The following is a 15545-nucleotide window of genomic DNA, read 5'->3' as shown; positions in this document are numbered from 1 at the left end:
TCACAGCATCATCATTTTCATTGTAGGACAGCTACATAAATCAATGGAACAGAGTAGAGAATCCAGAAATGGACCACAGAGTTATACCCTAGTGATCTCTGACACCAAGAGTGAACCTTAATGTAAATTATGGACTTTGAGTGATAATGATGTGCCTATGTATGTTCATCAATTGTGAAAAGTATACTACTCTGATGAGGGATATTGACAACAGAAAGGTTATGCACATGTGGGGGCAAGGACTATATGAGAACACTGTGTATTTCATTAAATTTTGCTGTAAATGTAAAACTGCTCTAAAAAATAACATCCATTGATTTTTTAATAGGCAATACAAGAATACCTTGTAGTGATAAAACTGATCATTATTTTAGCTGTGATGGATACACAAACTTGCACATCTGATAAAATTGTACAGAACTAAATACACAGGAACAAATTAGTACAAGTAAAACTGGAGAAATCTGAATAAGATAGTGGATTGCATCAATGCCAACAAGCTGGCTGTGGTATCGTCCTATAGTTTTGCAGAATGTTATCATTGTAAGGAACTGGGTAAAGTGTACACTGGAACTTTTGGAGTTATTCCTTACAGCAGTGTAGAATCTACAACGATCACACTATAAATTTCAATTAAAAATAGTTGGCAAATGGAAAGTCAGTCTATGTTTTAAGTTAGGAAGTTTCATTAAATGGTCAGTCCCATTACTTTATAAATTGAATACAATGCCAATAAAAATTTTAACGAGCTTTTATGTTGAGTTAGATAAATGATCCTACATGGAAAAAATAAACACATAAGCTAAGCTAGGAAAATATGGACCAGGAAGAACTCTGAGGGAGGAGCTGCTCTATCACACGTTAAAAATATTGCAGAGACTGTAATGCGACAGGAGAGGATTGTTGCATGCACAAGAAGAGGAGAGAAGGGAAAGGGAGGGGAGAGGGTGGCAGAGGTCAGGGGAGTGGGGGAGGGGTGGCCTGATTGGAAGTTGTTGACACGGGGAAGCCGGAGCTCACTAAGTAGAAGGCAGGCACCCTATGTGATGGTTTAGGGAGCATATGTGGCTTTCTCTGGCGGTCCTGTGTTGAAAGCAGAACGAGAGTTTTGGAAACTGGCAGTTACTGACCAAGTGCTGACTGTTCTGTGCTGAATGCTGCAGGGGCTGTGATTTGGCTTCTTGGGATGTTTGCTTCCCACGTTGGGAGTCAGAGTTATACTGTCATATATGATCTGGCCTTTGTCCATTTGTATATTCAGTCTCAAAAAAACAGTCGGTGCACAAATTCATCAGTTAGCTCGTCATTAAAAAATACTCTCTTGGAAAGTTAAACCTTCGAAAGTTAAAAAGATGAAAATGGTAAAAAGATGAAAGACGCCAAATAAGTTTTATAGATAAATATGAAGAAATTGAATAAGAATCTCAAAATAAAATATCCAGCAGTGAAGTAAATTTACTTGAGAATATATCATGCAAACTATGTTTAAGTAGAGTGTCATTTTTATTATCAGCATAGGAGAAAAGATGAGTTATGGAAGGGATTCTGCTCGTGCTCAGTTATTTCCTTTATTTAACATTAAATCTTGAATAAAGTATAATGTCAAGCTGACTCATTTACTCCTTCATTTTAAAAGCTGAAGACTATTTCCTTGGTTTTTAAATAATGAGGTGTAAAGAAGGGGGTGAGGTGTTGAAAATAACTTCCACTGAGATTGACAGTAGCAATTGCTCTTGATTTTTTTGAGAGTCGTGGGGTCGCCCATCAAAGCAGGAATGCTATTTATGTTCAGAAATTAAGAATCTGAATTTTATTAGAAATTTTGACTTTTATACACCCTCAAAAAGTAAACTTAGGAATTTATTTGAATTTTTAGCTCTGTTGAGGTATGAGTAATAGACAAAAAATGCACACGTTTTCTATATGTGTATTGATTAGTTTGGACATATGCATACACCCATCATATCATCCCCACAACCAAGTGCTGAACACATCCATGACCTCCAAAACTTTCCTTGTGATTTTTGTGTGTTTTTTTAAGCTTAGGAATTTCATGGATTTTAACCTAATGCTCAGATAAAAGAGGGAGAAGATGAGGTGTACATTGTTTCATTATGGTACCTTAAGACATAGACTGTCAACATACACATGACTTCTGAAAAGCAACATTTATTACTTTCACAATGAAATATTTTCTCCTATTTCCTTCAAATATATGGCCTTCTTATTCTACCCCCCACCCACTTCCTTTTTGAGTAGGGACTCAGGAGAAATTTCCAATGGTACTAACAAACAGGGTCCAAGGGGTGGCTGCCCCTCAGCCCTGCAGGCTTTTCCCCTGTGAGAAGCGACCACTTTGCATGTGTGTGAGCCAGTGTGGAACAGGACAGAGTATGTCTGCAGACTGGTTCAGCCTGCCCAGCCCCTTTGCTGCTTCTAACCTATGGCCACGAAAAAGGCTAAATGGAGGGAAATTAAACTTTGATGTGTTGATGATTGAAAAGGAAAGTGCCTTGCTCTCTAAGGGATAAAGTCATTTGGAGGAAAATCAAATAACTATCATAGTTATTTTTTCCTATCTTATTTTTCCACTGAAGCCACTAGATATTTCAATCTTTCTGACTTCCTAACAGAATCCAGTAGTACTTTCCTTTTCTAAGGCCAATGAACTGTTATGTAAGGGGCTTCTCTTGCTTTTTCCAAACCCTCCTGGGATTCTGTTTATCTACTGTTCGTTTTCCACCCCCTGCTTTTCAGATTGCTTTGTTCACTGTCCTTGTAAAATAAATGTGGCTCATTAAAATAAGCAGCATTAATATGTATCTCTTTCACTGCATTTTATCTAATAAATATGCTGAAGACTTTCTGTATTCTGCATGTGAATCCTTTGTTGAATATTGGAACTGGGACAATCTCTTCGCATCCTGTGACTTGCAAATTCCCTCTTGTAATGTGTCTTATGATGAACCGAAAGCCTAAATTTTAATGAATCCCAGTTTACCGATATTTCTTGTATGGAGAGTGTGTGTGTGTCTTCTTTGAGAAGTTTTTTCTACCCTGTGGTCCCGAGGATGTTCTCTTATGTTGTCTTCTAGAAGTTTCATTATTTTACCTTTCCCCTTTAGGTCAAAGTGTCCAGGAATTGAGCTTTGTGTGTTGTGAGGGTAGGGCTCAAGGTTTCCTTTACATCCATATGCCCGTCTCTACGAGTAACAACAGGCAGCATTGGGACAGGTGGACACAAGCCTGGGAGTTAGGGGTCCTGTATTCTCAGCCTTACCCTCCCTTTAAAGCACCCTCTGAACGTGGGCAGGTGATTTTCCCAGTTCTCCCTCCTCTCAGACTCCTTCCTTCCTCTCTTCCTCCTATCCTTCATTCCTCCCTCCCTCGCTCCCTCCATTCTTTCTTTCCTTCCTTCCTTCCATCTATCCACCCAAGCATCTGTCCAGGTATCAATCTGTCCAACTGTCCTCCTGCCTGTTCGCCTGTTTGTCCTTCTTCTCTCCTTCCATCCTCTTTCCTCCCATCTCTCAACTTCTCTTCCTTGTCTTTGTTCTTCCTGCTTTCCCTGTGACCCTCCATTTGTCCACTCTTCCTCTGTCCATCCAGGTATCCCCTCTATCTGTGCCTCTACCTGTCTCTTTGTTGTGTGTCTCTCTTCTTCAAGCACACTGTCTCTCTTGGGTTCATCTCACTCACAGGCTCGAACATCCCTCTACTCACACAATCCCTCCTTCTGTCACTCACATTTATGGCTCACCTGTGAATGGTTGTCCTGGGACAGCCACTGTTGGAGTACAGAGGAGCCTGTGGGGCTTCACCCACTGTGTGGGGTCTCTGTGTCTCCCAGATGACAGCCCTTTCCACAGCTCCTGAGCTGGGCAGCATGTTCCTGCCTACTTCCTCATTGCTTGAGCAACCAGAAGACACCACAGGCCTAGGGGGCCCCTCTTCCTTCCCCAGAGGAGCTCTCCAGCCCCACACCTCAACTGACCAATTCTTACTGGGCAGCTGGGAAGCCGAGGTGTGCAATTCTGCTTTGAGGGCAAGCATGCTGATCACAAGGATTAGACCAATATTTCAATCTGATGCAGCCCTCAGAGAGCCCCTGGTCTTGTGAAAGTCACAGAAAATTCTAATACAAGGTGGGATGCTTTGAGAAGCACCTGGCATCCTTTGGGTGGGAAGAGCTCTCTGGAGGGAGTTTTGCCCAATTGGGGTCTTTAAGAAGGAGTAGGAGTTATATAGGGAAATAAGGTGTGGAGCGTGTTCCTGGCAGAGGAAATTGCATGAGCAATGGCCCTGTAGGCAAAAACAGCATAGTGTACGGGAGAAGTGACAGGAATTTGGTTTGCCTGAAGCACAAAGCCTAACCCTGAGTGAATGCATCAATGAGGCTGAAGAGTCAGCAGGAGCCAGATGTGCAAGGGCTTTGAGTGCCAGGTCAAGAAGTTTGAACTTAACCCTGAAGGCCTTAGGGAGCCATGGGTGATGCTAGAGCAGGAGTGTTCTAGTGAGATCTTCATTTCAGAAAAATGCTTCTAATGTTCAAGGCAGAGAACACCCTTTAGACAATGCATCCAGTGAGCATGTTAGGGTGTTGGTTCCCGTGAGAAAAGATCAGACCTACCTGGGACGTGAATGAACAGAAGGAATGCATTGAGGAGCAATCTGTAAGTGCAATTGGTGTTACCGGCAGGGGAGGGAGGAGGAGCTGAGAGATATGCTGGCTTCAACTTGGATGAGCGCAGCATTGGGTGGTGGTTCCACTGGGAGCAAAGGCAACAGATGATACTGAGTTCAGGCTTCTGATCTGGTCTCAGCCCAGCTCTCAGTGATGGCCATCTCTCTCCCTCTCTTCTTGCAGCCAAGGGGCACGACCTGAAGGCCCTCACACTCAACTCCACCATCTCCAACATCCAGTATTTGACAGACATGAGCAAGAGCTCAGCCACATTGAACTCCACTGAGAGAGTCCTGCAGCACCTGATGAGACCCTGGTGCCAGCAGCTCCCGGCAGGATGTGTCCCAGCCAGCCGCACCCCACCTGCTGTCTCTCCTGCTCATCCTCCTCCTGCCTCCTCCCCTGCTTGGATCCTTGTTCAAGAAGAGCAGCCTGGGTCCCTTGTCTTGGGCTGTAGACTGATCTCCCTCAGGGAAGTCCCTTTTCTGTGCATGTGAGAGTCATGAACACTTTCGGTGACCACCGCAGTTTTCACTCTTGCCACTGACTGCCAATTTGCTCCTCCCTCCCTCTGGTCCCCTTCATCAGAGGATTCAGGACATCTCTCTAGAGTCCCCACATTCCTCTCTCCCCGGGCCTGCGGAGGAAGGGGCAGCCTCCAGCATGGAAGCTGTCTGCACCTACCACCCTGACCCCATGGCTCATGATGGAGAGTGTGACAGAGACCCCATGTGACAGAGAGCAGCATTCCTGGGTGCTGAACCAGCTGATCCACCATGTGACCCCGAGGGACCTCTACTCCCTGGTCAGCGACAGCCTTTTTGTCAGTTGTGAGTGTTTGTGCTGAGCTGGATTGACAGTGATCGTTACTTATGCCTGTTCTGCTTTATTTCCTCTCTAACAAGTCAGCCCAGGTTCTGAGTGGGGGACACAGAAACCACATATGTAAAAAGTTTCAGCTTACAAATGGAGACTATGTAAATGGATTTGTTGATCCCAATAAAAAAAAATGTGAACTATCTCACTATTAATTTTTATATAGATTGCCTGGACAGATGGTAATATCTTGGTTATAATGGGTTTAAATATACCATTAAAAATTAGTTTCACTTGTTTATTTTTACTTTTTTAAATGTCAGTATTTAAAAAAAGTTTAAATTTCATTACATAGAGTGTGAAATTCTACTGTTGGACAGCACTGTTCAAGACGTGAAAATAAAGCCCAGAGAAAGTGGTTAGGGACAATTTTTCCAAGGAAAGGAGTCAATCTGACCCACGTGGCAACATGCAGAAAACAGTCTCATACACACATACATACACACACACACACTTAGTAAGCAAGACCAACATCATCATAGAGTTGAACCACTACTTCTCAAGTGGCAAGAGCTTGCAGTCCTACATTGCTCTAAGTGGACGAACCTCAGGAAAGGAGCCAGGAGTCAAGAAAATTTACCAACCAGGAAGATCTAAAACCAGAGAGTAAAGGTCAGGATCTTTGGTGAAGTTCCCAGCGGCGGATTCTGTTAGAGACTCAATACGTTAGTGAGAACTTTGCAAGAAGGGTTGTTACAGAACTCACCTATCCTTTCCTATGTAAAAGTACACAAGTTTTGTAAAGAATACTAGCTCCTGCCAATCAACGAAAAGATGGTAGAACACGAATATCGCCCTTGTAAATCACTCCTGGATTAGTGAGCCAGTCAGGGAACAGATGACAGTGGATTGAGCTGGACCTGTTAGGCTGATTCTGACTTCATGACCATCCTGTGGATTGTCTCATGCCAGGAACTCTAAAACATGCTGTCCCCACCACTCTTTTGCCACCAAGGTCCACCAACCAGACCTTGCTGACAAATGCCCTGGCTGGGCCCCTTCTGACCACACCTGGAGGACTCTCCCCAAATCCTACTCCGTCACGGCGCTCTTCCACCTGCCACTGGCCAGGGAGGCATTTCCTCCAAGGCTGACACTCTGTGTGCCCAGCTCTGGGAATGACACGTCTCCCTCAAGTGAAGAAAAGGATCTGAGTCAGAGCCTGTGGGCTGCAGCCATTAGGACAAGGCCTGGGGTTTACTGCCAGACAGAAGAGAACCTGTGGTGGGTGTGGGTCCCAGGGTTCAAGAAGCCCCCGTGATTCCTGGATAGAATCCCAGAAGACGATGCAGGACGGAGGAGGGATGCTTGGGTGTGATTGTCCTTGGGAATGTCCATAGGGAGGCGGATCTGCCATTGGTAATGCCTTCAACAGTGTTGCTCATTCGTCGATTCATCCTGTCTCAGGGAGTGCTGTCTACATCCTTCCAGCCCCTAGTCTCCCGTCTGGAGCAAACAGACAGCGTCAGAAGAACATTTACATTTCATTTGTAATGTATGCGTACAGGGCATGCAATGTGCTGGATGTTGCAAGTGTTTTGAAACATTAACTCCTTTAGCACTCTCCATATCCTCACAAATTAGGTATGCTTATCCTTCTTGCCAACAACAGATGAAGAAACTGAGGCACCAATGAGGTAAGTACTTTGCCCTCTACCAATATCTAGGAAGTGATTGAGGTGGAATTTGAACCTAAGTTGTGGCTCCATATTCTCTGCTCTTAACCATGTTCTTTGCTCCCTATGACTTCACACCATGAAGACGTTGGCTCAGTGTATCCATTTTCTTGTTACACCCGGTAGCCCCACTCTTTGATCTCTGTCTGAAAAAGATGCTATTCGCATCAAAACTGTTGCACGTACACAACCAAAATGACTTCTCCCCATATCCCATGTCCTGGAAAATACATAGAGAACATTTCAAAACATTTCTTGCCCAGGCTGGGAGTGCTTCTGGGAAATCCCACTGTTCCTGTAAGAAGCCAAGGGCAGGCTGGGAGCTGTGTCTTAGGGGAAAGGTGAGATCAGGAGATACTATGGGGTTAAAAATGGATGGGGGACCTCAGCAGGAATTGACTTCAGGATCTGGTGGTGTTTCAAGCTGGGTGCTAATTTTCTGGCTTTGGGTGTAGGGGCTGGTGCCGCATTCCAGGGAGAGGCCAGTCTCCCTGTGTTCTTGGGGAAACCAGACCCTTGAAAGCAAGGGAATGAGAATTTCCTTTCACAATGGACTTGGGAGGGGAAACATTCAGCCCAGAAGAGACAGTCATGATCCTGAGGAAACCAGAAGAAGCTGCCTCCTCGTCCACCAAGCAGAAAGCCCTCCTTCATGGACTCACTTTATCCAGATGAGACCAAGGAGGAGGACATCATGAGATGCCCTTGCAGGTGGGAGACCTGTGACAGTGGAGCCTGTGCCTGGGAGGCTCTGAAAGGCATCATAGGGGTGACATTTGCTGTCAGCAGGGTGCCAGATGAGAGGCACGCCTGCCTGTGTCTGGGAACAGTTTGAGTGTCAGGGAGAAGGCACCGCTGGCGCAGAGGCTCACAGGAAGAAGTGGGTCTGACCAGACAATGTCCGAAAGAGGGCAGTGTAGCTGGAAGGAGCCTGAGAAGGGAGAGGAGGGTAGATGGGGACAGGCAGGGCCAGAGGGCAGGAACTGGCAGACTGTGCTTTTCCCGTCGCTCTCTGATGACACTGCTCTAAGACATTGCACCTAGAAAATACAAATCCTTAACATCTCACAAATTCTGTGTGCCAGGAATGGGGCACAGCTTAGCTGGGTGCCTCCGCCTCAAGGTCTCCGTGAAGCAGGGGCTGCGGCTATATTGCGGCTCGACTCGTGGAGGGTTTGCTCCCAAGTTCACTCACATGCATGTTGACGGGGTTTGTTTGGACTGAAAGTCTGAGTTCCTGCCTGTCTGTTGGTCGATCATTCCCTCCGTTCTCTCCTATGGAACATCTTCATAGGACAACTGAAAACATGCACACTTGCTCCCCCAGTTCCAGAGATATAAGCTGCAGAGAGAGAGAGAGATGGAAACAGAAGGAGGGAAAGACGGAGGGGACTAAAGCCAATGAGTAAGAAGGAAGGGCCAGGCTTTTTGTTCTTAACCCTGGGTTGCAGGCCATCCCATCACCTTGGCTGCATTCTATTCACAAGGCAGTTCCTGACCACTTGTGGTTCCACAAGGACGTGCACAGCAGAAGACAGTGAGCACCAGGAGCCATAGTGGAGGCTGCCCACTACATAGGCCGACACGAGGCACTTGGGTCTGATTCTAAGTCAAACAGGAGACCTGGGAAGGTTTCATGCCAGTGAATGGAAGTATCTGAATTTCCCCTAATTTCCACCTCTTAAAGGTGCAGACCTGGAAATGAGGCCCAGAGGGGCAGTGACTTTCTCAAGGTCACAGAGCTGGAACCCAGTCCTGTTTTGAGGGGTACTCCACACTACATCCCACCCCTTCTTGTGATTCTTTCATCTCTAAGTGTGTGCATCAGACACATGGAAACCAGACCACAGGTGTTGTCGCTATTGTCTGTTCTACACTTGAGGATGTCCCAAGGGAGATATTTCTGGCCTCGTCCCCATCGTGCAGGTTGGGTGATTGAGGAGGCCCTGGGAGGCCCATTGGCATTTCCAGGACACAGAGCTTGTAGGAAAAAAGAGGTCGGAACTCAGCTGGATGTCCTCAAGCTGGAACCCTGGTTCCATCTCAAGGTCCTGTGTTGGGATCTGTGCTGGCTATTTGTGTACAGTTCTGGAGGTGACATGGGCAAGGAGGGTGAGCAGCCAAGATCCCAGAGAGGTTTTCGGTGGGTGTTATTGAAGAAGGCGCCCAGGTAAGGGAAACTTGAGGAAGTGACCTCACTTCCTTGGAGACAGACCCCAACAGAACTTAGCACACTGGTCTCCAGGCGTCCACATTCTAGACATAGCATCCTATTGAGCCCACTTGAGTGGCGACACTGAAGACAAGAGGATGTTCTACTGCTGTCTCCCGAGTTGTGGAGGCTCTGGCTTCAGGAAAGCCAAGAAAAAGAGCCTTTTCAGTCACTATAGACACTGGCTTGGCCCTCACCTGCACCGCCTCTGTCCAACTGGCAGGAGGAGCACTCAGGTAACACAGGGAAAGCCAACCGGGTTAGGCCACAACTGGATGCCACCCGCACAACAATTTGAGCCTCCTTGTGTGTCGGAGGGGAGTGAGAGAGGGACGGCGGTGCTGAGTGGGGACCCACCCTGGGCAGGAGCCATTTGCTCGGTGTTGGAAGCCTGGCAGTGTGTCGTGTTCCCAGCCTAGGTGGTGGCTAGCAGGATGGGAGAGTAGGTGCTGGGAACCAAGCTCCTCTACCCATAGGTTAGTCCCGAGCCCTCCAGGTGTCATCTCATTCCCTCCCTGGCTAGAGGTCTATGCAGATGCTGCTCGGTACCTGATCTGTGCTGGGGTTTCCTCCTGTGGCCAAGTCGAGGCATGCCCCTCAGACCTCCCGGCCCGGCTCTCGGGCACTGTCTTTGCAGAGCTGCACGCCGGAGGTGGTGGAAGAGCTGACGGATGGCTTCGGGTACTCCATCTCCCTGGACAGGGACCAGCTGCACCGCGCCACCATCAATAACCAGGGCTGCTCTGAGGTGAGAGTGGGCACGGAGGGGTCTTCCCACCCAGGCCCCTGAGATGACCAGGGCAGGCCCAGAATCCAACCTCAAACTGCCGTTCTCCTGGGACCCTAACAGGGCTGTCCCTCATGAGTGTCCCACAGTCCCATTCCCAAAGGAATCTGGACTTCCGCTCCTCCCCACCAGCTGCATAGGAGGGTAGGAGGGCACTCTTTGCATTTTCCTAGGAAGATTAGAGAAAACGTTGATGTCATTGTCACTTCCCAATAGGCCCTGAGTATCTTTGAATTTTGCCTTTTTTGGAAAATGAAAGCTCGATAACAAGGGTCTCCAAACTCCCTTTAATGTAAAAGAAATAACCGTCAGCGTGTTTGAAAGTCAAAGGGGTTCTCAGAACGTGTCACTGCCCTGTACACTGTTTCCAGACCTGGGAGGGGTGAGGTGGCCACATAACATTTCCCTCCAGGTCAGCGTCTGACGAAGCCTCAGGCAGTTAGAGGGGATGTCCCTCAGCCCTCACTTTGGGCGGTTCTCAGTTCTGAGCCACAGGACCTAGAGAAGCCACTTGGCATGCCTAAGCCTCTGTTCTCCTCTCTAGAGAGGGGTGTCTGTTGAGGATTCACTGGGCTGGTGCTCTGCACAGAGGGAGCTCTGTTGTCCCTCAGCGAGCAAATGGCCTTGAGGGAGCTCAGTGTGGAATCCTTCGCAGGACCAAAGTCAGATTGTACTTTGAGAGCCCAGAACTTTGCTGAGTTGGGACCCCTGTCTCTCCTGTCGCAGACGTCTGGGAGGGGCTAGGAGTTCCTGCGTCAGCTGCAGACCCCGATAACGCTGGTGGTTCGCAGTGGTGACCCTGACTCTGTGTCCCTGCTCGTCCCACCCAGAGTGAAGATGAGTCCACTCTGTCTGTCACTGAGGCCTGCAGGATGCGTGCCCTCCAGGCAGGCATGATGCAGAGGCTCTCAGAGTCTGTGCTGCCAGCCTTCCCCAGCAGAGTCCTCTGCAGTGTCATCACCTCCCTCTGCAGCTACTCAGGCTCCAGCACAGCCCACCAGGTGCTGGACCAGCTGTTTCCCAGGTGACTGCCCACCTCCCCCTCAGCACAGTGGTGACTCTGCCCACTGCCAGCTGTGTGTCTTGCCTTGGGAATGTCACCGCATCTCTCTGAGCCTGAGTTGGCTCCTCTGAAACGTGGGGTGGGAGAGGATGAACTTGCTAGGCTTCTCCCAGGGATGAATGGGATCAGCCCTCCAGGTGCTGCCCTGGTGCCCGGCTCTGCAGAGAGGGTGGTGGGCCATGCTGTGGTTGCTGGTGGTGATTATTTCTCTGTCCCCCACGGAAAGTAGTCTTCCTCTCCCTTCACTGGCTTGTGGCTTTTTGAGTTTGGAAAAGCACCTGGAGAGCACCCTGTCAAGGAGTTTGAGATGCCATCCAGCTGGCCCTGGTGCTTGTCCTTGGTGTAGCCACTTAGGGATCTCTAGGGCCACAGAGGGGCCACAGGCCCACTCAGACACCCAGGGTGGTTCTGCTTGGAGGTCATTCAACAATGTCTATGAAGGACCTACTCTGAGCAGGACTTCTGGACACACTAAGTGTCACTCAGTGACTGAAGCAGACAGCCTCCCTGGCCCTCCCCTCTAATCTGAGAGTCAGACAGTCACACTTGACATCATTCACAGGTCCCATCTACCCTCCATCCCGGGCGATGCCCTCATCCCCTTTGGGACACATGGAGGCAGCTTGGCCCATTGCGTGCGGGATGCTGGAGGACAGGACCACCTCCCAAAGTGAGTGGTCTTTGGGTCGAGAAGGACGGCCTCCTGTCTCTTGCAAACAGGGTGTGGGGAGAGGATGGAGGCTGTGGCCGGGTCAGGCCTGGGAGAACACTGCATCTCACCCATCTTGTGATTCCCATGGGAGGGCTGAGTTCTGGTGGCTTCCACTCCGGCAGGACTGGACTCAAAGACAGCTGTGCATGGGTCCCAGGCCCCTTGAGAATTGGAAAGGAGACTGGGCTGCGTTGTCCCCTAGAGACCCACTCCCAGCAGAGTCCCAGCCCCTCCTGCCTCCCTTTCTCCACATCCACCCCTTGTGAGCACCACCGCCAGGTCCATAGTAGGAGGTGTGTGAGCAAGCTGCTCCCAAATCTGCTGGAGTCTTCATTCCAGTGGCCCACATTCATGCAGGGCTTGGGTGGGCTGTGTCCAGACCCTTGGGGAGGAGAGTATCGGTGGGAACAAGAGACTCTCACAGACTCTGTGTTCAGCCTGCTGGATGAGCAGGCCTGCCACAGCCAGGACAGCCAGCCAGGGCTCAGGGCTGGGATGGGGCCCTCCTCTGGAGGGGGAGGGTCTGGCAAAGGGGCGCAGATGCTAACAAGAGTGCCTTGGGAGGGCGGTGTTTAAGGAAAGGCCAGGCCACTGACTCTCTGGCCCATCTGCCTCCACGCAGTGCTATCTATTTCCTGCTGGGAACCTGGCTGGGCCAAGGGCAGGATTGCAGGGAGCCCCTGCGGTTTCCCGCTTGGACCCTGCAGCTGGCCACTCTGCACATCAGCTTTGGTGGCTCCCATGTGGAGGGCCATGCCTACCTTCTGCCAGGCCACCTGGAGCATCTCAAGGCCATTGAGGCCGAACGGAAAGGTGAGGGGACTGGAGTCTGGGAAGACTGTCTGTGTTGAGGTTCATGGGCTAGCGTTCCCTTAGAGGCAGTGGAGCCCTTCCTATCTTTGGAAAGGCACAGAAACTGTCAGGTGTGTGGGTGAAACTTTCTCTTTATCCTGCTCTAGAGCCAGCTCCAAAGCTCCTGCCACTTCCAGAGCCAGAGCCAGTGCCAGCCCCCGGGCTGGAGCCAGCTGCACCTCCAGTCTCACCACGTGTGGTAGAGCTGGAGCCAGCAGCCCCTGAGTCGGCCACTCCAGGACCAGAGCAAGGGCCACCATTAGAGGCAGCCCCAGAGCCCAACTGCCTCTGGGCCGTGACCACCGAGGACCAGCTGCGGGAGGAGAAGCTGAACATCTTGGACTTCCCTCCCCAGCTGGTGGCAGAGCAGCTGACGAGGATGGCTGCGGTGAGCAGAGGAGCTCGCGGGGCGGGTGGCCCCTGCCTTCCCGGTGCCATGAGCCACCCCACACCTGCCATTCCCTGCTCGGGATTCCGATGATCTGGGTCCAAATCCCTGCTCCCTCTCTTATCAACACTGTGACCTGGGCAGCTTTCTTTCTCCCAAGCCTTCGCTGTCCCCTAGCGAACAGGGGACAGTAGAGACGGACAGTCAGAGCACCTGCTGTACAGGGTGGCTGTGCCGATGAATGAGGTGGGAGAGAGTGGAAGGTGGGCAGAGTCTGGCCCTTTGGTGGGGGATGGGCACTCACTGAAGTGCTGCCAGGTCCTTGGGTGGATCCCCCATCTGCGCAGGTGGCCCAGACAGCCTCAGCACTTAGCAGGAAGGTGATGTGTATTGACTCCAGTGGAGACAGTCAAACAAAGCTGGGGGTTGTCCCTGCCTCGGGGGAATGTGCATGGGAATGGGGTGTGGGACCCGAGGGGCACTGGGATGGGTGCATGATGGCCCTTCTGGTGGGCATGTGTGGGCTGCCTTCTGGAGCTTGGAGGAAGTGAGACGGGGCTGGGAGCAAATGTCCCCTCCCTTCCCCACAGTACTGTGTCCGGGGTCATCCTGGACTGGGTGCATTCAGTGGACACAGACAAAACCCAGGGACTCCCACAAGCCTCAGGCCACATGCTCTGCTTCCTGAGCTCCAGTTCTGATCTCACCCTGCCTGGGCCTATGGGGGACTGTGGACGCCGAGCTGGGGTGCGGCAGGACCGGGTGACACTCCGAATCTTCTGCAGGAGCTGTTCAAGACGTTGGTGCCCGCCCACTGCCTCGGCTCCATCTGGTCCGAGCGTGACAACAGGGAACGAGAGTACCTGGCACCCACCGTCCGTGACAGTGTGATGCACGACAACACCGTGGCCAATTGCATCCTCGTCACCTGCCTTGGGGACCCCAGCATGACAGCGCAGGACAGGGCCAGGGTGGTTGAGCTGTGGATCAGGGTGGCTGAGGTAAGCCTTGGCACGCCCTGTCTGGATGCGTGGGAATTGCCTCTTGTTTCTCAGCCCTCAGGATTGAAGTCTGGGGTCTTAGTCCCTGGACTGTCCCTTGACCCTCATGCCAGGGCCACATTGACCTTGACTTGAGGTCCCAGTGGGGACAAGCTCACTTCCTTCCTTGTGTTGAGCTACAAATCCTTGTGCCTGGCAGTGTTACTCGTCGGGTGGCAGGTGTGCCCTCCCTGGCTTCCCTGGGCATCTGTCTCCTCCAGGACAGGGGAAGTCCGTGAGGGGACAGAAACCAGAGGCAGCAGAACTTCAGCTCCCCATCACGGCTCCATCTCTTCCCTTCCCCAGGAGTGCCGAGGGCTCGGGAACTTCTGTTCCCTCCACACAATCCTTTCTGCCCTGCAGAGCCCTGCCATTGCCCGTCTCCAAGACACCTGGGGACAAGTTTCCAGGTGGGTAGTCTGCTCTCCAGCCAAGCACCATGAGGGTGAGGTGGCCCAGGCAGCCTGATTTGGGCCGGCATGTCCCCCAAAGTCAGCTGAGGCCACCTGGAAGACAGCGAACGCCGGGCACAGGAACTGAGCTGGGTGCTGGGTCTCTGAGTCTCTCAGCGCCCTTAGGCCAGCAGTTCTGTCCCAGGGATTCATTTCCTTCCAGACCAGATCCTGGCTTGAGCCCAGGTGGAGATTGTCAAGTGTTTCCTTTGCAGCAACAGAAGCCTCTATGCAGCTGAAACCAACACTGTTCCAAAGAGATCTGTTTGGGACATCTGGGAATGGAGGCCCCGAGGACAAGAGGGGAGGCCCCTCCGCAGTCCCATGGGGACCTTAGAGCTCAGAGCACCCCAGTGAAATCCCTCATCCAGGCCCCAGGCGGTTTGGATCTGCTGGGTTCTCAAATAAATGGGATTTGCCTTCAAGCATCCCACAGTTTTTCTTGCTTTCTTTCTTTCTTTCTTTCCCCACCCCGCAGGGAGAGTTCTCGAACCTGGAAGAAGTGGGTCAGGAGAGAGAAACGCGTGAGCAGGGAGCTGCTGGTGCAGGTAACCTGGAGGCTGGAGATCTGGAAGGAGGCCAGAAGGAGAGGGGAGGGGAGCATCCCGAGGGGATCCTAGGAGGTGAGGCTATGGCAAGGCTCGGCCCAGGCTGGGGGTCAGAGAGCCCGGTGAGGGTGGGGCAGGCCGGGGCCACTCGGCCAGGCCCTGCAAGACACCCTGCCCTCCCCCTCCCTGTCTGTTCAGCTGGGGTCTGGACGCACCCCTGGAGTCCGGAGGTCGGGGCCTTGGTCAGATTTGGAG

At 51.0% G+C, this 15545-nt stretch overlaps 1 protein-coding gene across 49 annotated transcripts in view; it reads left to right on the top strand.

Moving 5' to 3' along the window:
- Positions 1 to 15545, top strand: part of LOC138919734 (ral guanine nucleotide dissociation stimulator-like) — a 175753-nt gene that overhangs the window by 152472 nt on the left and 7736 nt on the right. For all 49 annotated transcript variants that reach the window (XM_070245992.1, XM_070245982.1, XM_070245986.1 and 46 more), the window contains 9 exons: positions 4868 to 7197; positions 10086 to 10196; positions 11066 to 11259; positions 11861 to 11968; positions 12633 to 12823; positions 12970 to 13250; positions 14036 to 14251; positions 14597 to 14700; positions 15221 to 15290. In XM_070245992.1, the coding sequence (XP_070102093.1) occupies positions 11108 to 11259; positions 11861 to 11968; positions 12633 to 12823; positions 12970 to 13250; positions 14036 to 14251; positions 14597 to 14700; positions 15221 to 15290 (1122 nt within the window). In that variant the 5' untranslated portion in view covers positions 4868 to 7197; positions 10086 to 10196; positions 11066 to 11107. The remainder of the gene's footprint in view (positions 1 to 4867; positions 7198 to 10085; positions 10197 to 11065; positions 11260 to 11860; positions 11969 to 12632; positions 12824 to 12969; positions 13251 to 14035; positions 14252 to 14596; positions 14701 to 15220; positions 15291 to 15545) is intronic.

This window comes from Equus caballus, chromosome 21 (genome assembly GCF_041296265.1).
Source record: "Equus caballus isolate H_3958 breed thoroughbred chromosome 21, TB-T2T, whole genome shotgun sequence".
Classification (NCBI taxonomy): domain Eukaryota; kingdom Metazoa; phylum Chordata; class Mammalia; order Perissodactyla; family Equidae; genus Equus; species Equus caballus.
Note: the sequence above shows the minus strand (reverse complement) of the source record. Positions and strands in the feature narration are given on the sequence as shown.